General features: G+C 44.6%; 1 protein-coding gene across 1 annotated transcript in view; it reads left to right on the forward strand.

The window, feature by feature from the left end:
* LOC135898814 (uncharacterized) overlaps positions 1-23,471 on the forward strand; it is a 104,607-nt gene that overhangs the window by 58,578 nt on the left and 22,558 nt on the right. The window contains exons 5-11 of the mRNA XM_065427982.1: positions 3,052-3,235; positions 9,126-9,256; positions 9,439-9,588; positions 10,007-10,139; positions 12,253-12,408; positions 16,099-16,184; positions 18,479-18,671. Of these exons, the coding sequence (XP_065284054.1) occupies positions 3,052-3,235; positions 9,126-9,256; positions 9,439-9,588; positions 10,007-10,139; positions 12,253-12,408; positions 16,099-16,184; positions 18,479-18,671 (1,033 nt within the window). The remainder of the gene's footprint in view (positions 1-3,051; positions 3,236-9,125; positions 9,257-9,438; positions 9,589-10,006; positions 10,140-12,252; positions 12,409-16,098; positions 16,185-18,478; positions 18,672-23,471) is intronic.

Raw genomic sequence — 23,471 nt, forward strand, 5'->3', positions numbered from 1 at the left:
GGTCATCGAGTGAGACGTGTTCATTTTTTTCTTGAACGCGCACGACACCATTCTTGTTAATTTAGTTAGCATGTATATCTTGCAAGTTAGCACGGCCGATAAAGCTACTATCCTTACTTAGTATAGCTGTCCACAAGTTTGCTATCGCAATCGATGCTTCACCTTTGGGGTGAAACCGCGGCTTAATTCTTTCTTCATTTTTCTCTAAATATAGCGTATTTCGCATGCCATTACTGCTCTCGTCAACTAGCCTACCAAGCGGCACCTTCATTTATGTAATTGGCAGCACGGACAAGCAGGAACACGTGGTGGGTACACTGAACAGCGGCAATAGCAGTAACGGTAGGCGGTAGTCGAACGCGTTATTATGTTCCAGGCCCAGTTTTATATGAATATTTCTCGCAGCCTGTATCGAATTTTCTTTTCGTATAGCCACAGTAGCGTCTGTATGCTCCCGAAAGGCTTGTGGCCAGGTTCTTTTACTGGTACAACAATTCATCGATTTAAAATATCGTGGCATTCCTTGTTATGTTCACGAAATATTGAATTGTGGGGTTAAATTACTTAAGTATGCATTTAGTCTTGTAATGAAATCGCATGGTGTTATGTAAACTAATAAGCATTTGCGCTGAATGCATCATGTACGCACGCACGCACGCACAGACATAAAGGCATTTCACATACGCTTACTGCTATAGAGAATCATCCATACTCTGATTGCGTGCATGTATATAGAGATCGCTCGGTTACTGCAAACAGCTCGTCCGGTGTGGTGGTCATATCATCGATATCGGCATCGATTAGATTCAAGTTCACTCACTCCTCAGCGTTAACGAGATCGGAACTTGCGGTTCTCAGAGCCACTGTTGACGACTTATATATATACTACGGAAGAAAGCGACACGTATACAGCAAAACTGTGATAGACACACACACACACAAACGGTTTGAATGCATTGATTTTAGCCAGGTTGAAAAGTAAACAATGTAGACGTCAGATTCTAGGCGGTAATATTAACAAAGAAGTGGTTGGTACAATTCATTCTTTGAAGCCTAAGAAAAATAGGTGCAAACGCTGGCATACCAGTGCAAAACATGAGAGTCGCCGTCCCCGGTTCTTTCTTTGTGTGCATCCTTGTGCATGAGCTTATTATTATTATTATTATTATTATTATTATTATTATTATTATTATTATTATTATTATTATTATTATTATTATTATTATTATTATTATTATTATTTGCTTTGAAAACATATCTACACATAGCATGAAGGGAAAAGCGAGGAGCAGGCTGGCAACGGCCACCGAAAGGAGCATATAGCTCCCCCCTACTCTTCAGAAAGGAGGATACAGAAGCTTCAGAAACTCGAAATAATGCAGCAGCTACCGTTCGAAGAGGTGCACAAACTTCTCGGGTGTCCCGCGTCGAATATGTCAGCGACTTCGTAAAAAGCTGCCACTCAGCCATGTAATTCGAAGAGCCATAATTCTAGCAAAGCGGCTGCGGCTTCATGTGCCGCTTTCATGAAAACAGCCTTCTATTTCTTTTTTTTCTTTTTTCTCTTTCAAATATAAAACTGTCGTGAAACAGCCGGCACATATCCGGTTTCGCGTAGTACACTTTTCTCAGTGTGACCTCGATACGGCCACTGTCTGACACAAATATCCAGTATCGGCTCTTTATGCCAGCATGAACTTCAGCAAGCCTCATAGGTAGTATTTCAGCCAGCCGTTCTCTGCTGCATTCTCGATTGCTGTAACAAAGCGGGCCTGAGGACTTCCGCTCGAGCATTGAACCTCTATTTGTCTTTTCACTTGCTGCTGCATCCGCTACTGCAAGTGGCCAGGATGTCGACTCTTCTTCAATGCATCCCTGGCAATCATGTTGAAATGGCTAAATGTGAAAATGTGAGAGTACGTATTTAATTACAGGACTGCGTGAGAGGGATCAGATTAAGCAACGTATACTCGTGTGTTGCTTGGTAAACAAATCGCCGAAATTCTATCTGTTGCAGCTGCAACTATAGGCGGGTGCGCGCTGTAGCCTGTGTCTTGCGCTAAAAGTATATTTTCGACGCATAGTGTTGAGGAGTGGCTAGAAATAATTTATCGTTCATGCGTGTAACATTGTTACCGAAAATATTTATTTCACGATTTCGGTTTAGATTTTATTGACTGCGCGCATTTTGAGCGCGCGTTTTACAAGTCGTTAACTCTGACCTTCCATTTGCTATTATGTTACCGTATACAGTGGGCTAACATATTGTAATACCTAATACGCTCCTTTGTCGTTCAAGAACTACATACAGGGTTGTTGTAACCATTGGGTCCCGGATGAAAATAAAGATAGGTGTTCTTTAATGACTGCTGCTGGTGTTTGACTGGTCATAAACGTTTAGCTTGCAGCTCAAACAACAGGAGTAATGAATGAAATGAGTCGCCACTCATGCGTGGTACACGACCTGCGCAAGTACGTACAGCAGAAGGTGATTGCAATGTCTTGTCGGGGCCAGTTACCAGGATAGAGACTAAAAGTGCCTTCGTTGCACGCGATGCACATGTAAGCCCTCCTGTAACATCTTGCAAGGTTCTATAACAGTCGCACAGGCATCGCCATTGATAATCTCATATATCGTAACCTTCACATCTCTTTCACGTTGGTGCTCGACATGGGTCTTTCCTCAGCGATGAGCGGCATGCCAGTGCCTAACACGCCGAGCCAATCACCCTGCTATTCATACGAATATCCGGTTCCTTTCTTCCCATAGATTCTAATTACTTGAAGGTGCTTTCCGCTTTGCTTACGCGTAGCCATTATTCCTTGTCTCTCACTGAACACTGTACAAGCACTTCACAAGCTTCAATTTGAGTACGTCATCTATTGCAACAAGCGGGATCAAAAAGAAAGAAGTGTAATGTACGTTGACCCTAACGCATACTGCGACTTGTTTTGTTTTGTCAACAGGGGCTTTTTTTCTTTATTTAATTAACTTCTTCATTTAGGTCCGTCCATTACATCTGCCAACCAAGTTTCGCTTTGTTTATCCAGGGTGTTACATACCCAGCGATGCACTCGATGCTGGCGCAATGGTCTCCCAAGTTCGAGCGCTCCACTGCCACTGCCCTGGTTCACGCCGGAGCCCACGTTGGTGCCATGGCTGCGCTCACCTTCTCGGGGTTCCTTGCGGCGTCGACGTTTCTCGGCGGCTGGCCAGCTGTATTCTACGTTTTCGGTAATGCTGCACGTGCTTCCTCGCACGTTACACTCACATTGAAACCATCCTTGCAGATTACGAAATCCCTGTGAGACAGCAAGCAACACCCATCAAATTAGTGAGCACTCATCGTCAGTGCAGAACGTGAAAACTACCGCATTTCTCTCTTACTCCTTCTGTATCAATGAAACCGGTTTCTTCTTTCGAAGTGGTGTAGATGTGAAAAGAAGATGACGAAAAAAAAGACTAAGGACAGCGCAATGAGCAATTTAATTGGTATATAATATATGCGACATTAAGGGACAGGAAGACCGTGGCATAGATGAGAGCAAATCGTGTGTATGTGATATTCTAGTTGAAAAACAAGTAGGCTTGGTCGCATCGATCAGTGCGAAGAGAAGATAAATTAAAATAACTGAATGGGTGCCAAGGAAAGAGAAACGCAGATGAAGGTGCCAAACGAAAAATTTACATGACGAACATACGAATAGTTTGCATATAAAGACGATAGACTCAAGAAAGGCGTAATCGAATGCTACTTGGAGAAGTCTTCATCCAGCAGCGAACATATGATGATGAAGACGATGAAGTGTGAAGATAAGTGGAAATATCAGAACTATGATAAGTGAGAGAAAGGGGCACAGTTCATCTGTGTCTATGTTTGTTAGTGGAGCCGGGTCAAGGAAATCAGTTCGGCGGAAATAAACTAGGTTGCGAAATGTTTTCATTTTGCAGGAGACTGGAAACAGTGAATTGGTTCTTATGTTACACACGTAACTGCCAGATGGTGCAACGGTTGGCTCCTGGGATGATGTGTGCGGGTGGCATAGTGCTACTAGCGGACATTGCAGGAAATTACAGAAACTTTCGAATACGTGTGGCAATGAAGCGACATACATAGGCCTTAATTTTAGCACAGTAAAATTATAGGAATTATGAGCTTCAAAGAAAAGCCGAGTAATTACGTGGTATCAATTCAGCAGCAAGTCATACCCATAGTCAAGTAATATAAATACCTGGTTGTATGCATAAGCGAAGGAAGGCCTACTCAAGCATCCACCAAGATAACCTGAGGATGAAGGGGAAGCAAAATGCAGCTGTAATAAAACATAGAGCCCTTTGGGGCAACAATAAATATGACGTGGTGTAAGAAATTCGGAAAGGTGTAATGGTGCCATCCCTAACGTTAGCAAATGCTTAAAATCGGAGATCATCACGGGATTGGAAGTCAGCCAAAGGTCGGTTGGCATTGGAGAACCACCGTAAAAGCAAAAATGAGACTGGGCAGGGTGACAAAGGTTGGACCTCTCTACGACTAAGAGATGCGATGAGAAATATAGACACAGGAAGATGGATGAGAAAAACAAACTAAACTACTAAAGCGCGCAAATATGTGTACTTTAAGAGCATGGACACAGAATTGAGGAAAAGATCAAGAAAGTTGGCAACCAAGTATAGGATAATCGAATGTTCAAATAGACAAGCACGGCGGTTTAAACTAGACCGTAAACCAACGTCAACTGCAGCAGAACTTGTTGCTATCCGGGAGGCACTTCGATTTCTTTCTGAGGAGCCTCCTAGTGCATGAACGATATTCCACGATTCCAAGCCAGCTCTTCAAACTATTTACTGTGTCCTCAGACATGTGCCGCATTATTCAATGTCTATAGAAATTACAGAGCATCTCGACCACGCAAATAGAAATGGCCATAATATCGCCTTTCGGTGGATACCTTCACACTTTCATGTGATAGGGAACGAACAGGCAGACGCTTAAGCGAAGACTGCGTTAGATAATGCTTCTGAGATACGCATTCTCTTCTCACTAACGGACACAAATGCCCTCCTTCGTTGCGTAATATACAACCATGCGTTGGAGCACTGTACCCAACCAGATTGACGACAGAAGCAAGTGCATAAATGGGACCCAGAAATGAAGTTTCATGTGCCTCACAAGCTGAAAAAAAAAAAAACAAGCGCGGTGCACCAGATTCGCCTTGGTGTCGCATTGATCTACGTTATAGGCATTCTACAGGTTGCAGTGATACTAGCCTAAATTGTTAATACTGTCGGCTACCAGAAACAATTGATCATATCATTTACGTTTCTCGTGCTTGCGCACAAGAACGACGGACACTGGTCTGTACCATTGCAAACGTCGATAAGAGGCCACTATCACACGAGCTTATTTTAGGTCCTTGGCCTAATGCAAACAGCGCAGCCCAGCTAACAAGTGCCACTATAACCTTTCCCCAGCCATTGTATATAGAGAAACGCTGGAGATGCCACAACGCCGTTAACTTGTATATACGGACCTCCTCATATCATTATCACCATTCATCAGCTATTTTCCTCCCCGTCATTTTTCCCCATTGTAGAGTAGCAGGCCAGAGCAAGTTATAGCTCAGGCCAACCTCTCCGCCTTTCTGCAAACAAATTTATCTCTCTTCATCTCTCTCAAATAGACAAGCCGGAGTCATCAAAAAAGTTAGTGAAACAAACGCGGCAAATTGAATGCTAATGATAAAAATCAATGGAAACTTACAAATGCCGCAAGAAAGAAATCAGGAGAGAGTCTTTCATCATCATCATCATCATCATCATCATCATCATACTTTATGTCAACTGGACGGACGAGGGCCTCTCCCAGCGATCTCCAATTACACCTGTCTTGCGCTAGCCGATTCCAACTTGCGGCTGCAAATTTCCAAATTTCATCAACCCACCTAATTTCCTGCCGTCCTCGACTGCTTTTCCTCTGCCTTGGCACACATTTTGTAACTCTAAGGGTCCACCGGTTATCCGCCGTATGCTTTTTAATGTCCACTAGAATATTGGCAACACCATTTCGCTCTCTGATCGACACCGCTATCTTCTCATCTCTTAACATTACACATAAAATTTTTCGTTCATCACTCTTTGCGCAGTTCTTAACTTATTCTCGCGCTTGTTTTCTAGCCTTCAAATTTCTGTCGAATATGTTAGCACCGCTAGAATACAATGATTATACACTTTTTAAAGGCAGCGGTAAGCTCCGTGTGAGAATTCGGCAATGCCTACTTAGTGGATTCCAACCCATATTGATTCTTCTTTAAGTTTCCTTCTCATGGTCAATGTTCCTTGTGAGTAATTCACTTTGAAAAACGTATGCCTGCACAGACTATATTAGCCGACTGGCGATGATTAGTGCTTGTCCTTTGCCAGACTATTGGACATTAACTTTGTCTGCTGCATGTTAATTAAAAAGAGGAGGAGAGAAAATTTTGCGATAACACAAAGAGCAGTGTTTTGCTATTTCAGGGTGCTGCTGACTGCCTCAGAACAAGAACGTATCGGAGGAAATATTCTCTCAGAATGAGGCACGTACCTGTTGCAGCCAGATTCCGGGGACGACTCAGTACATTGTAATGTCATAACAATTAATATGTTCTCCCCGCCATAACTATAGGCAACGTCCACCTTGCCGAAGCGCTGGGGTTTAAAGCTGACAGGAGCGTTAACTCATCAGCAGTTGAAATAAGCGAGATACTTTAAAAGTTTTGGTGATACAAAAAAAAACAATATGGAAGAGCTCGATAGGGCCGGCGTTGTACTACAGCACTAAAGGAAGCTATACTAAAGCACCGCAAAGGCTGAATTTGCTGGCCCGGGCGCGCCGCAGGAACTTAGTCTATACATGCCTTAGCACTGTCATTGCATAGGTGGTGTATTCTAAGACATTACAATAAAACGGCAAGCAGTACGTGATAATAAAACCTTGCAAAAAAATTTCCCCGACTAAGCATGTGTCAGCTAACATGAAAAGGCTGACGGAAGCAAAACCTCAGTTAAAAGCTTTTCTCAACGCATTTCATTTAGAGTTGGTGTGTACACCTTATGTTGTAAACCAGAAGGATTGTACCCACTTGTAAGAAAAGAAGAAAAAAATAAGGGAGTTTCGCCCGAAGGTGAAACATTGACAGCGATAACAAAACTCCACATCACGCTCTAAGTGGTCGCGCTGTGTTTTATGACGATATGCGGAGGCGACATGGCACGATGAGGCAAGCGAGACAGCCGCTGCGGCGCATCAAGAATAGCACCATGGCATTTGGTCGCCTTATCACTAGGCTAGTGCGTGAGGGATGTGGCAACGGCGTCACTACGTCGCACCTGGATGGTGCACGAGATGAGAGCGATGTGAAAACTGGGAAAAACCTGTTGGCACTTGGCAGCGCTAGATATAGCTTGACGTTCTTTCCGCCGAGGCGAGTGCATGGCACCACGATGCGGTGAGCGCACAGATGCTACGTATGCAGGAGCGCCCATGCGTGTGTCGATTGCATGGGTGAAGCAATCGTTTGTTACAGAGCGCGGAACAAACTGGAAGATGAGCCAGCCTAGTCTCGTATCCTACGTGAGGGTAACATGGCTGCGACGCTTTCTTCAGCTAAGCGCACTCCGCTTCTCTTTATGCAACCTCCCCCCCCCCCCCCCTTCCCATCCGCGAGCGAGCCACGCTTGCGCATCGATGCCGTGACAGCACGAGTGCGGCGGTGCGAGCGCCCCTTCAGGGTCCTAATTCCTATCGCTATAAATTGGCTCTTGTAAAGAGTTTTTCGCCCCCCAGAAAAGGGGGCTTAAGCTTATATTAGGTACCAGATCCGCTGCATGTTCAAACGCGCGTGATGGGCAGGAAAATAAAAGGTGGGAAGTGTACTGCTATACTAAAGCCCTGCTGACCCTACGACGAAACAATGCTCGTGTATAAATTTAAGGCCCATGAATAACAGCCTGAATGTTGTTGGAGTGGAGGCCAGCTGTATCTACAGCATGCAGTAAGAATAGTTACACCCTTAAGGATGTTTTCTTGTCGCACATGATAATTTCACTGTCGGATATTTCTGTGCGCTGAAGGCTGTTAGAATGATTACATAGTTTTCAAATAAGTATTTTCTCATCACACGTCTTGTTAGAGCTCCGTTGTCGTCCTCTATCAATTCTCGTAAGGCCCTAACGGTAAGGGTGTTAGCAGCGCACCAAAAAAAATATCACATCCTAAAAGGCGTAAGCATTTTTACAGTGCTGTGACCGTAAAGCAATCTTCAAAGCGAAGCAATAAATAAAGAACGCGGTAAAGCGGCGCCATTTCACTAATATAACCGTATCGAGAGCGGTCAAATACGCGGTAACATTCACACCGTAGAAAGACCGGTTTGTGATATGATTTTTTTTCTTTCGCAAAAAGAAAACTTGCTTTTTCTAGGAACAAAAGAGTCACAATAGTCTTAATCAGAACAAAGAATCGCCCTATCTGGCCGATCCGGGCCTGGGCTTTCGCACCAGCTCGGGCCTGTGCAGAGTTCTAAGCTGCACGATGTAGAGATATAGGTTTCAATGCAGAGACGAAAGCCTAAGTAGAGGTAGATGTTTTGCTAGAGTGAAATCGATATAGCAAAACCTGATTGCTTCCAGCAGGCTAGGTCACTATATTTGTCGCCGCCTCACTTGAGAGGGGTTGCCAACAGAGATGATGATGATGATCGTCATCATCATCATCATTTTATGATTATTCGCGGGTGTAAACAGCTGTTTACACCCACAAATTATTGCCGAGCAAGCACGCAGTTTATGGGCAACCAGCCTTCTCTGTTAGGCTAATGCAAGAATACAGAAAGCATTAAAGACAGGCGAAAATTTGGTGAATGACGCGCCACACTGCGGCGGCAGTTCAAGGTAGCGCTCGTGCTCGTCGCTTTCTTCTCCTGACAGTGTTCTCTAGTCGCGTTACATACAGCCATACAGCCTGCCGTCCTGCGCATGCCATTGTTCACTGTGCTTCTTTTTTCCGGTTAGGCAACGGGCTAGATTTGTTACATTAATGTAATAAATGAAGGTAACGTGTATTTTGTGTGCTTTGAATTTTCAGGCTTTCTAGGCTGCGTGTGGTTCGTGTTTTGGATGTTCCTAGTCTATGATTGCCCCGAAGATCATCCTCGAATCACTCAGGAGGAATACGACTACATTTTGATCAACCAAGGTGAAGAAAAAGTACAAAAGGTACAGTTAAACCTCTTTACAAAACTGGGGTATTCTCTTGACCTGTACTTTTTAGTCGTGTTACGCGCGGAAAGATGGCTAAGTTTAACTGCTTCAACTTTTGGTGAATGTAAAAGATAAACAATGTGCAATGAAGCCCTTCTTCCGCTGTGCGAACGCAAACGGGTTTGTTTGGCTTCCAGAACCTGAAAATACCATGGAAGTCCATCGCCATGTCGAAGGGACTCTGGGCTCTCTCTCTGGCACACTTTGGATCAAATTGGATATACTACACATTTCTCACCATCATTCCCTCGTATTTGTCTACAATCCTTCTCTACGACATCAAAAAGGTGGGTAAACTATAAGTAAAGTGTCACTGCCCAGTCATGTCTTCAAAGAATGTTGTAATAGTGAACAGTAATTTCGCTGCTATCATTAGGCATTTATCTTGCGCGGCAGTAAGTACAGAACTTTTCGTGTTGTTCTCAATTCCAAGTTATTTCAATCCCTAAATGCGCAAAAGCTTTTTGGTTATGCTATTATAAACAAAGGTTGTTGTTTTTTCTGAGCGTAGCAGCCCTTGTAATTTGCTAGCAACCTGAAGTCTAGCAGTACCTTGTAGCAGGCTAACAGTTCCTGGAACAATATTGAACACGCCTGACAGAAACGCGCGCGTTGTATTGACGGGAAAAGTGCAGTCGAGTAAAGAAAAAAATTTAAACACTCGAGCTTCCCGGACGCGCACCACTTTTTCTTTTTCTTTTTCAGAATGGTCTGATCTCTTCGCTCCCGTATCTCCTTACCACAATCACCAGCTGTTTGGCGAGCGTTTACGCTGACGTGCTGCGAAAGAAGGGAATCATGAGCACCACAGCCATCCGGAAGTTTTTCAACACTTCCGGTGCGTTTTCTAAGTCATTCTCACGAGCTGCTGCTGATCAGGTGACGCCCGAGAACCTTCAAAGCACGTGTCATCCGGACCTGGTCCGCACATTTACTCGAACGATGTAATACGAAGAAGTCAGCTACACGTGTCGAAGGAAAGCACTCCCGCTGTTTCTTTCTTGTTATCGCGTACCAAAAGTTTAAAACGGAAACAAACTAACCCCCCCCCCCCCCCCCCCCGATAAAAGATTCCTCTCACCAAGGTAACTGATGGGAGAGATATGTATGTGAAAACCGCATTTGTTACTTAGCACATGAAGGTGAACGCACGAGAGACACATCAAAGCTAAGCACAAATTTGAACCTCCGCTAAATATTCACATGCGCTTTCCTTAGCTTCAGTATTTGCCGGTTTCGAAGTTAATAAACCAGCATCTTTCTTTAAACAAAAGTGTCGACAAAGGCATCCCGTTGAGACAGGGTGCTAGTCAATGCATGATTTCATTTTCTCCCTAATTTTAGTGAGTGAAGTTTGCCTCGAGAAACTTTACATAAACAAATGCTATTAATAACGAAAAGCTGGGGATGTTTGCCTGGGTTACGGCCTGGCATGGTAGCCCAGGTATTGGGCGAAAAATATATGCACAGTCAACCTGGATTGCTAGAGCGACTCAAAGAAAATGGAGCAAAAGAAACGGCGGACTAGGGCATTAAGCAAGAAGTTCATTTTCGGGTAAGTGTCGGGGCGTCGGTTCTTTGCGGATCTCTTTGACCTAAGAATCATGAACTTGAAAAAGGGGGTGGGGGGAGGGTACCAGTGAAACATAAAGGACGCGCAAAAGGGGCCCCGCCTTTTTCAAGTTCATCATGCACCAACTGGCCCAAGAGGTTGCGCTAGTGCACCTAAGAATCATGTTCGCCTTGCAAATTACCATCGCAATCACCTTTGCCGATTACACTATGTAGTGCAGAATGGGTCATGTTATGGAGGCTATCACGTGCAACGCACACTCTACACCTGTATATATAGCGCATTCCGCAACAAAGAGAAACTTTTAGGGAATGCTCGTGAGGCATACAGTGCGATCGACGAGTGCGGCGGTGCTTGACGCATTGTGTATAGCTGAAAACACGAGCTAGTTGGTTTCACGTTAAGCTGAGTAAAATCAGAAACATACCGTTTCGAAGTGGTTCTAAAAGAACGCGAGGTCAACGTTTGTACTGGGTTGCATAGCTCGCACAGTAAGGGTCATAACTTGTGTCGTACTTCACGGGTCTGATATGTGCTGCATGTAATCGTGAATGTTTCTAGTGTCATTGTACATGAAACAGTTCGGCAGCAAAAGTTGTGATGCTCAAGGGGCAATTTTCTGTTGTGCTACCAACCAATAATTACATTAAAGAAGAATTTTATCAAGAGAAAACCAAATTCTAATTTGGGTTCTGTACAGAACGCGATGTTAGCTATGTCAGAATCTCTAGATTTTGCGTCAGTTTCGATCGCGCATTCTAATGAAATTGATGAAATTTCCATAAACTCATTTGACGAACTCTTTCGCTCTTTGTTTCATGGCGAACAAAGTAAACAAAAGACTCTGCTTAATCTAACTTACCACTGTTTCCAGAGAAAACCCAATTCGCATTCTTGATCCTTATTCCAGTAGTTCATTGCTTTTAGGCTTCCAAAGTCGGAAGAGCTGTAGTTTCGGTTACAGAATATTTTTCTTCATTACAACGCCTTTCGAATGGCGTCCTATGGCAAGGCTTTGTTAAATAACAAGACTGAGCTGAAAGCCTCGTAATCATTACGCCGAGACTCCCCGACTAAGCTTTCTTCATTACATACACAAAGCACAGTGAGCAACGGCTTCGGCCAACGAGGCTAACAGCACTATCAGTATAGGATGTGCGGAATGGGTTGGTTTGGTGACGGTGGCGGTCTCTTTATTGCGAGACCCCCTCCCGTGGCGACCCTTATTTATAACGCGGCGAATGCACCGAGTGAAACCGTAGTCGGGCTAACCAGGCCCGGCCCCATTACGAGATGTTCTGCGGCTTCGACTCCTATTGCAGTATACGAGAAACAGGGCCGTCTCAGACTAATAGCTCCATGACCTTCGCCTTCGCAGCCGCCGTGGTGCCCGCACTTCTGCTGATCGGGATGCCGTTGGCCGGATGCGACAGAGTTTGGTCCGTGGTGCTCCTCAGCCTGGCCGGGGCGGCGCTCGGCGTCCGAGAAGTGGGATTCATGGTCACCCACATCGACATGTCACCCGATTTCGCCGGTAGGCCTTGAATGCACTCCGCCATGACGCGCGTACAACAAAGAAAGACACGCCGTGCACACACACACGCGCCGACTTGAGGAGACAGAGAGAGAGAGAAGAGAACGGGAAGTACAGGCGAGGTTTTTCTTTTTTCTTTTTAATGCTGCGCCGAATCAGCAGAATTGTTGTCTGTGTCTGCGACACGAGAAAAGAACATGGCTTGCTGAGGTGCAGTGCCACCTCGGCAGCTCTCGATACAGGATACGTGTTGTTATTGTTTTGTATTTTTTATGAGCGGCTGTTATACGCAGATAACGGGCGAAGTTCATTCGGCCTCCTTCGCACTGTCGCTCGATTGCTTTGATCAGTGAATGACAGGACGTAACGCCTCTCTTGTCGTAGCAGTACATAGATCTCTCTTTAACTCGCTATACAGACTACCACATGAGAAGGGAGGTCGGTTCACTTATGGGCTAACCAGTATGACATTGCCGTGCAGAGCGGTTACCATGCGGAGTTGAGAGAAACATTACTTATGAACTACTCTCAGCCCGAGTCGCCGCTGTCGGAGTCAAGCTCAGACCAGTTGTCCGGACCCACAGATGTGTTTTATGTGGGCAAACAGCAGTGACCACAGTTTAGGGAATTAAGCTCTCCTGAGTGTAGTGAAGGAATTGGGGGGAGGGATGTTAGAACAAGTTCCTTTGGTTGGGGAGGGGAATGCTTTGGGCAGGATAGAAAGAAAGTAGTTATAGCAAACTGACCGCAAATATCATTGAAGCAAACTGCCAACCACTAAACCGTGATTGGCTCCATCGCTTGCACTTGGCGATCCATCACCGCTTTCTGTCTTCTCATCAGTTTCAATCGCCATCGCTTTCTTTCATTTAATGTATGCGTTTATTGCTTCGCAAAGGTGAGCGCTCGTTTTCTGAGACAAATTTCATTTCATTTCATTTTATTACCTTAATGGCCCCAATAAATGGGGTGTTACATAAGGGGTGGCAAGAATAAAAATACATAGTCACAATAACAGCAAGTTTCTTACCTTTTCAATGAATTGCGATAGGCGCATGATGAGAGCAACGCCGTTAGGAATGTCGTTCTAATCTGCTGCTGTGCGAGCAAAAAAAGAATGTGAAAACAGGGAAACTTGTAGCTGATAGCTGGTGCAGTGAGATATGCGTGTAGGGGGGAGGATATAAGGTGCAATGCGCATAGTGCTATGAAAGGATTTGTGAAATAGAGATAAGTTGGCAATGTGACGACGGAGCGATAAGGGGAATAATGCGGATGCAGTTTTTAGGGAGGAAACGCTGATAAACGCTGAATATGACGAGTGAATGAAAGGAGCGGCGCGATTTTGTACATATTCGAGATCATTAATAATTGATGAGGATTGATGATGAGGATTGATGAGCATTGATGAGGATTCCCAATAAGCAATGCAAATTCTAGTTTTGACATGACAAATGATTTGTAGGCTAATAATTTTACATGTTGAGGAGTATGATATAGATGGCGTTTTAAAAATCCCAACGTCCTTACTCGCGGATGATATTATGTTAGTAACATGATAATTAAAACATTAAAATAACCTGTAGCTTCCCACCATTGTTTGGTTGCAAATAGGCCGGATAGGTTTAAAAGAAAAGTTGAAGGTAACACATCAAATAACTTCTGTTTGGCCATCCGTTTTCTCTTCTACGGAACCGCAGTAAAGCTGAACTACTTATGAGGCTAGTACTGGAACATTGCATTCTGCAAAACGTTCAAATGTGACAAAAGCTTAACAAGTGACAAGTCACAAAGTCTTAATGTTGCAACAGCATTCACCGTGCTACACGGATGACGAAGCGGTGCTTCACACAGTACATGCGACAACAGAGCATCGCCTTGTCCGAACATGGAAAGCAGTGCTTAAGGATTTCTAAAGTGACGAAACCTTCATTTTTTTTTTGCTGATAATAGTCACCAGAAAAAATAAAATTTTGAGTTCGACCCGCGTTTCCACACATACATTTTGCGTACCCCACGTGATACTGCCGACACCAGCATATTACTGTTATATCTTGAAGTGGGTTGAGTGAATACGCGCAATCCCGCCTGTTGCTCCAATAGCTACTATTTGCAGGCAGCATACTTGAGTCGTGAAATACGTCAACTCTTTTCCAACTGTCGTCATTCCCACAATATGTGTGGGTAGGTGTGCCGGCAAAAGAGTTCAATAATGTGACAAGGCGCAGTTGGCCCTTCTCCGACGTCTTTCAGTTGTTACTGCTTTGGTTTTCCTCGCACAAGAACAATTTAGCCTGGAATGCGTCCATGGAAAATTTCAGTCACATGACAGTGTGCAACAATGAGACCCCCTAAAGGGACGACAACCGAGCTATAGGTTTATCTAGGCACGACCTCAAAACTTTCCTTGTGACAGCGCAGGCTTTAACAATCTAGACGTCAGACTATACGAGCAGTGCTCCGGGGATATATAGCTACGAACGCATAACTTTTGCTCCATATCCCGGTGAAATATGGACCCTTAAGAAAGTCAGTGTTGAAGCAGGCTAGAGATCACGTGACACAGTAAACACAACGGCTGCGCAAGCACTAAACGATCCTGAACTGGCGCTCTCTACTGCCTTGGCCAACCCTTTTCTTTCTTCTTGCTCCGCGATTAACACCGTTTACAGCACCCCTTTTATTCCACTTCATGACTTTTTCTTTGTTTTTTCCCTTATTTTTCTTTCATTCTTTCTTTCTTTTGGTGAACGGAAAACTTGCGCAAGCGATAAGGATGCAATAACTGAGGCGTCGTGAATGCCTGGAATGCTTGCTTGCCGTGCTGTCCGCGGTGCGTTTCGGAAATGTTCCAAACGACGTGCCTCGTGACTTGCTTTTGTACACCATTCTTTACCGAGGCCTTTGTTATGGTCGTTCTGTTATTTCAGCGCGCCGAATGCAGAACGCCTCTGCGACAGCTTCGGCGGATGCCGCCTTATCTCGGGGCCACGGCAGAGGCAAACAAGAACCGTTTCTAATTTCCGCCAGCTCCTGCAAATGAGGCCTCGCTCGCGTCCACGTTCGAGTGAAACACGAGCTTCTGCACGTGACACTGGGCGGCGACTGCTTGCCTCGGGGAGAATTGTCTTCCAACCGCGCCGAATCGAAACGTACGCTCAAGAGCGTTCGAATACCGCCATTTGTTCTTCAAGTAACGTCCTAAAGCGTTCCTTAACGATATTCCTTAAAAAGAAAATAAAAAGAAGAAAATAACACGCAGATAAGTTTACGAAACGTGATGGTAGAATGAAGGACACATTTAAACAGATTTTATAAAACAGCTAAACCTCTGGCACTCATTGGCCTTACTTAGCGACTTCACCGGTTAGGTTATTCTGCAACAACAAACCGTCCTTCAGCTGTCAGATTGACAGACTATCAACGACAGACAAGCGCAGACATCGCATTTCCGTCACATGTCTTTCAATAAGAGTTCTCGTGTGTACTTCAATGACACGGGTAGAAGCAAAGCAAACGCAATGAACAACGAGGGAAGGCAGCAAATATTTGCTCGCGCACCAATAAAGCCCCCGGAACTTAGAGACAGACAGGCTGATCTTGAGATTGGCAGAAGCGCATGTACGCGTTAGATTAAATTCTGACCCAGCGTTCTTAGAACCATCAATCGTCTTTTTTTGTTCTGCGCAGGAACACTTCTTGGAGTCACAAACACTATCGGAAATCTCCCTGGATTTCTCATGCCATACGTCGCTGGAGTGCTCACCAGTGAAGAAGTGAGTTTTATTCCACTTGACGCATTCAGCTGGGTTTAGCGGAAACTAAGGAAATACCACAAGCAACAAAGAAAGAAGAAACAGCTCTGTTTACTTCCTTTCCATTGTCTAGCACCGCAGCTCGTTTTTAAGAAGCACTAGAACCCACTCGCCGCGAAGTTTCCGTTGTTGTGCGGAGGTTACATATAGGAGCAGTAACAATGCTAGTGACGGGATCTGTCCAACCAAGAAACGAGGATGTAGTGTTCTCCAGTCAATGTTATTTTACCTGCGCATTGCCTGAGTGGCTGTGTGAACGGGTGAGTTAACTCACGATTTAGGGGTTGAGCGACCGTTAAGGGAGACGACGGTACCGAAAATATGGTGTGTTTTCGTAGTTGCTCACCTTGTTCTGGGCTCAGCGACATGCTGCGAAGTTAGCAGTTCTTCGCTGACGAGGAATAGCGCGACACACGAGAGACAAGAAAGAATCCCGACACTGCACTCGTGTCGTGATTCTTTCTTTGCCCTTGTGTGTGGTGCTATTTATCGTCAGTACGGAATACCGACTCCCCCAGAATGTTGCACTTTGAAATTAGTTCCAAGAAAGAGAAACAAGAAAAGAGAGAACGAGCAGCTTGACGCCATTGTTCTATGTTCTCACGTCCTGACAGATTTCAACAAGGCCTGCATTATCAGACGTCTCTTGCGTGAGAGCATTGCCTCATTGGCAGGCGTTTAGGCATCGGCATGATATAGAGAATCGCCACGACGATGAGAAGTCATAAAGGGCAGTTACGTTAGAGAAATTTCGCAAATGCAGGCCTAACCCTTTCACTGATAATGCGAAAAGGACCATACAGGACACAAGTTACTTGAATTAGTAGTTGACGGCGCAAACTGTGCACCTAGGTAGAAAAATTTTTAAATCGCATTTCAGTTATTAGAGCTATGCTAAATTAATTTAATATATTCTTGTCTTCGCAAGCTGTTAAATAATATTGACTGCTAATTTAGCCATAACACAGTCAAGCGAATATATTATAGAGCCACCCCCTTCCCCCCAAGAAAAAAAAAAATGTTGCCGCTGTCGCAATATCCATACATAAAATAAAACCTGACAAGTATTCCCTGCGATCACAGCGTTACATAACGTGAGCATGTCCTATGAGCAAGTTAGATTGTCAATAAAGTTATTTGTACCTGTTCAAGACATAGTAGTAAATGCAGTGGGTTTAAACTGCTTAAACTTCAAACATACGCAACGCAACTTCATAAAAAAAAATTGTTTGAACAGCAACCTGACAAAAACACATTGATTGGCGTATATAATTATCACTGATCACCCATTCGTTCGAATAGTGGACGCTTGTTCCACTCGACCGGGTTTCAAAAACTTGAGCTTGGCCTAGTTGGTGTTTACTATGTTTTGCTTAAGTTGGCTAATAAAGAATAATGAGATAGTTGGATGTTAACGCCCGTGCCGTTGTTAGTGTTTGTCTGTTTGTTTGTTTGTTTGTAAAGAAATCAGATAAAATTAATTTTTTTTTTGTTTCGCTGTCTTCATACTTGTTTAGCGGTAAAGATGTAACTCGATGTTCAATATAAGTTCACATCAAGTTTATGAAGTTAGTGTGTGCGCACTTTACTGCTTCTAATACAACGCACATAAATATATAGTAATCTGTTGTACATATGCATGCATAACGTTACTGCACGGCGCTATGTACAGGCTGCATAGGCATGCATAGCACCAACAAACCGAGGCGCGTATAGCACAAACAAATGCGGCGCGTATGTGTGTGTGTTCTAATTCGAAGAACCTCGACCCTGTTTAAAGTTCTTGCTATCTGGAACGGTTTCGGCTTTTCTTTTTGTTACTTTGCCTTCTTTTTTTTTCTCTCAGAATAATTTGTTGTGTTCTGCTTATTATCGCAAGAGAGAGACAAAGCCTACACCAACTTTGCTGCTCCAGTATATGTCGGAAGTTTTTACCTGTCTGCAACCCCTGACAGACGCTGATACACCGACTGAAACTGTTGGGCATCAAAGCCGAGATAACTGCGCAGTTGTGAAACTCCATTTCATTCATTTATGGTTGGACCCATTAACATGTGCCAGTACTATATAATGGCATTAGGAAACACGAGTTTCTTCAGCAGAAAGTGTTTGTTTCATTACTGTGCTTTAACCCCGCCAGGTTTTCAAAATACCTTGTGGTTCGTTATTTTTACAGTTAGTGGGAAACAAAAATTAATGACTTGCACAAAATGCACGCTAGCGTATCAATCGAACGCCGCTTTTTTTTCCTTCAGAACTCGATCCGGACGTGGAGCTACTTCTACTACATCGCCGCAGCCGTGGGCATTATCTGCGCAGCCGCTTTCCTGTTCTTCGGCACCGCCGAACTTCAGCCTTGGGGCAGGGGCACCGGAGCACAGGAACCGGCTTTCATGGACGAGAAAGAGAAACCGGCCAAGGAGGAGACCAAGACGGAATGCTCGAGACTCTAGGTGTTCGTCGCGTTATTCTAACGGGACACTGCGAGCATATACGTCGCCTGGCGGGCAGGAAAGCAATTCCACCATTTGCGACATCAAGACGTCTCGTTCTCTCGGCAGCTGCTTCCGAGACACCAGGGGGGCCAGAACACCGAGACAGCTGTTTGTTTCTTTGTTTGGTCAGACTTGAACGCTGGTTCAGTTTACAAGTATAGGGTCATCAAATGTGTTTTGCGGCTAGAATGGGGAAGAGGGTAGAAGGGTAAGGCACAGGTTTCGTTCTGTACGTTGTTGTGTACGTTGTCGGGCGTCACCTCGGTTTTAATTCGCGAAACAGAGCTGCGCAACTATCCCTCACGACTACACGCGATGCGTGCGCACAAGTGAAGAAAGATGAAAAAAAAAGGCGAAGTGTGTTCTTAGAAGTAAATGTGGACCATTGTCATTTATCATTCACCGTGACAAACTTGAACGATACATTTGCAATCAAAAAGTGAAGCAACAACGTAGTCAAAATTATCATATTCACAGTATTTAAGATGCCTGCAAGAATACTTCCCTTCACTGTCTTCGTTCAGTAAACGAAGTCAGCAGAGCGTCCTCAAAGAAAAGGGTAAAGTTCCGTACAGGGGCCTGTGCTCGCATAGCGGTGGTAAAGAATGATATTTTGCGATAACTAAAACACCCCTTTTCAAAGTGGGTTTGCTGTTTCATCGCGCCGTCGAACATTCTTCTTCGACCAAAGAGGAAGCTTGTGAGACTGCTGGCTGACTGCCATGTCGCGTTTCTGAACCTACTCGTATCAACGGCTGCTTGGTGAGGTTCTTGTGGGGTTTGGTGCGTTTTCGCGCATCTGTCAATTTCCGTCTGCACCGAAAAAAAAAGGAGGAGGGGTTGGAGTTTGGGAGGATGTTTAATATGGCCGTTGCTCCCACCGCGTGTATTACCAGCCCGTATCGGCGCGCAGGTCCCCCTACAATACAGATTCAATTCGCTGCAAGAGGCTCCACGGCCAAGCTTTCTAAGCTTATAGTATACTTGCTTAGCGACGCGTAAAAGAGAAACATTTGCGGGTGGGTAGGCGCGTTTTATAATCAGCCGTGACATCTTTACGCACAAAATATACCTTTGCGAATGCGCTTTGTTTACTGGAGGTGCCACATGCTTTATCTTAATGCATATGAAGTCAAGCGCTGTCCATGGCTGTTGGCAAGTCTTACACCACATAAAACTCGTTCCGTGTGGTGCATACTCAAAGGCAAGTCAAAGAAGGTTGCTCATTATAAAACAAGATTCATTAGAAAATGATGACGGAAGAAATAATTTAATCTGCAAATGCGCCTAGATTTTCCTGTTGAAATATGGCCTAAATTTAGCAAACTTGGAAGGTCACGCAACTGCACCATCGCTTCCTCAGTTCCGCCACGGTGGCAATTTAGGAATAAAAATTGAACCTGAATGATTGATTAGTGGAGTTCAAGGTCCCAAAACAACACTGAGACTATCAAAGACACCGTATTGGAGGGTACCTTCATATTAGTTTGGACAAGTTAAAGATTTATTTTAAGGTTCACCTAAATTCATTGTAGCAAATCTAAGTATAAATTTCATCCCACATCGAAATGCGGCCGCTGCGGTCAGCTATCGAACCTGCGACCTCGTGCTCAGCGGTAGAACAGGGCGGCTACTGAGCCACGGTGGCATTTAAAAATTCGAATTTGTCTCGCTGTCTTTCGCCATTGACGCGTGACCTTTCTTCGGCCGATGGCGCAATGAGACTGTTCCAAAATGGCAGCTTAACAGCCTCACCTTCATTATAGCCTCGCTTTATTGGCCATTTAGTGAGACAATGCATGTAGCCTTATACTACAGCTGACAGTATGTCGTGATTTTATTAGCTGGCCACGCCGTCTAGACGGGCTAATTCGTAAGCCCTTGAATGTAGCTGTGGAAAATAGTGAGCGTTCTCTCTTTGTATCGGGTGGTCTATCTGCTCAGGTGTGCCAAAGAATACATGAACTTAAGAACTCGTCATGCTGCCTTTTCAGCAGGTACATAAAGTTATTTTAGCCATTCACTGGACCAGGGTGACGAAATATTAGACAGTTTTATACCATATATATATTTTTATGACGTTGGGTGACAGAAAGCTTATGAAAAGAGCCAACACCAAGTTCGCTTGTACATATTTATCTACTCATGTTTGTGTTAGTGAGAAAGAAAATGAATATATATATGTATATTGTTGAGACACACATGATGTTTTGTGCACTTGTTGTATTTTGTGCTCAGAGTTGACAACTACGATGATATTTAATAAACACGTAAGTTGATATGTTCAAAAAAGAACCGCTTAGTTTGTTTGTTCCTCATGTAAATCAGCGTTGCAATATATCGGCCATTATTTTTCGTTGTTAATGTTCATGTTTCTCTAAGTAATGCTAACGTTACCCATGATGCTGAATTTCATTGGTTTACGTAGTCTTACGCTGGCGTTACACAGATGATATACTTCGCTAAACAACCTGATCACTACCACTTTCTTTTTGTCCAGTTTCATTTCTCTTTCCCTCTATTATTTTCTACGTTTCAATTTCAGCCACAGCTCATTTCCCCGATGCTTTTCTTGGCTTCATTATCTGGTGGCTTTATATGGACGTGATCAACAAAGTTAGAGCCCCTCGGTTTTCCTTTTGCTCTCTCGCTCACTCGTAGCGAAGGTCTCAAATCTGGCAACTTGATGTCATTAGGTAGCATACGAGGGTCTTTTAGCCCTATACCTTCTCTTCTTACTTCACGTGTAACGTGACGCCATCGGGCAAAAAGAATGTTCCATCTCCATATGGCTGTGTGTGGCGCTGGCTAACATTCCCGAGGCTAGCTCTAGTAAACATGTATACCCAAGCAAGTGTACGGATCGATAACCATGGCCCTAGCACAATTGGCAGTGCAATGCACGCGTAATGCAGAAGTTGTGGGTTTCGCTCTCTCCGGCAGCAAGTTACCTTTTCGTCCACTTTCACTTCACTCCCCCCCCCCCCCCTTATTACTTTCTACATTTCAATTTCAACTACAGCTAATTTTGCTGATACTTTCCATGGCTTTAGTGTCTCTTGGCTTTATAGTAAAACTTCGTTAATACGTAGTTGGTGGGAAACGTCAATCAGGTACGCACTAAGTGATGTACTAATTAATTCATAATGGCAGACGAGCGTCTATAGACTTACCGGCCAGAAAAGAACTACGTCTAAGTTCTCGCCCAAGCACACGTGCAAACGAGTTTAATTTGCGAGCAGGCAGCAAAACATCTGCGATTTTCACTCTCCGCCAGGGTGGCTTTGCAGCATCTGCGGCATCCTCAAACTCGGCAAGTCCGCGAGCCAGTTTTTTCATCAGGCCCCACTTCCGGGCGAACGCCCTCATGGCGGTCAACGCAGGCGCCGCGTCAGATACAGAAGCGCCATCATCCACCAGCACGTCGTCGTCGTAGTCGTGCACAACGTGAAAGCGCCAGAAGCTATAGGAGCGAATAAACACGTCGTGGACACTATGTTTTAAAGTCGTTATAGGTGGCGACTGCATTCAGCAAAAGGTCCATGTACCGCGATTTCACCATCTATGGTCTACGCGCACTACATTTCGTCGATTCCGCGCTTGTACGCACAAAAAAAAAGGAAGTAAATACTAAGCTCTAACCGCTTGGCGTGTGTAAAACGACTACGGCTACAGCGGTCTGTGCATTAGGTTGAATGGCGGCAGGGCCGGGGATTCATCGAAACTATACCTAAACCATATTTACTTATTAAGCTTGCACGTATTAACGAGGTCTGAGTGTATATGGTCGCGATTACCAAAAATCGAGCCTCTCCGTTTATTTTCGGCTCTCTCGCTCATATACAGGGTGATCAGGGAAAAGGAATAACCTTTATTTCTAATAGTGAGCTGACGGTAGAGTCGTCCGAGGTGGGCAGCGTCCATAGACCAGGATGCCATGGGTCTGATCCAATAGCTTGGCCCTGCTCACCAGACAATGCTGGTCTTCAGGGCTCGGGCTTGTGAGCGGGGCCGTTCACTATTCGATGGTTGGTCCGGTTGTGTACGGTATCGCTGGGTTGTGCCCACACTCCCATACCATGTGGCATAGGGTACTGGGTGCAGAGCAGAAGACGCACTTGTGTAAGTGTTGCTCGCAGGATGCATTGCGTGCAGCAGGGCGCCGTGCGGGAATGTGGCGGTCTGTAGTTTGCGGAAGATCACCGTCTCTTCTCTATACAGCTTGGGATGTGGGCGTGGGTAAGTCCTCCTCAGGGTTGCCAGATCGCTCCGACCACAAGTAGTCAAATTGGCCTCCGCAGTAGCCCTAATGTAGCCAAAAGTGAAACTTTTGGGTAGCCCAAAAGTAGCCAAAAAGCTTTGTCTTTTTGTGAAGTCATTTCTTAAGCATATTGAATTAATTTTCGGCAAGAATACCTACATATTGGTTTTTCCACGCTTGACCACGCATGACCTCTGCGCGCATGGTCTCGGAGGCCATGCGGCACGGAAAACGGATGCTGCACAAGCGCAAGACGAGCTGAAACGCTAGCATGCAGGTAAATTCATGATAAGGCAAATGCGGTCTTCATTGAAAATGCACTGTTTTATTTTTCCCAGAGCACCAAAAAACCACGAAAAGAACAACACACAAATAGCACCGCGCACTAAACTCGTTAAGCAATGGCATGCATTCAGGCGTTCAGTATAACTTACAGCTCATGGTAATTTCGTTTAACACAACACAATGCCCTAAACGAAAAACTACGAAAAA

The sequence above is a fragment of the Dermacentor albipictus genome, chromosome 3 (genome assembly GCF_038994185.2).
Source record: "Dermacentor albipictus isolate Rhodes 1998 colony chromosome 3, USDA_Dalb.pri_finalv2, whole genome shotgun sequence".
NCBI lineage: Eukaryota > Metazoa > Arthropoda > Arachnida > Ixodida > Ixodidae > Dermacentor > Dermacentor albipictus.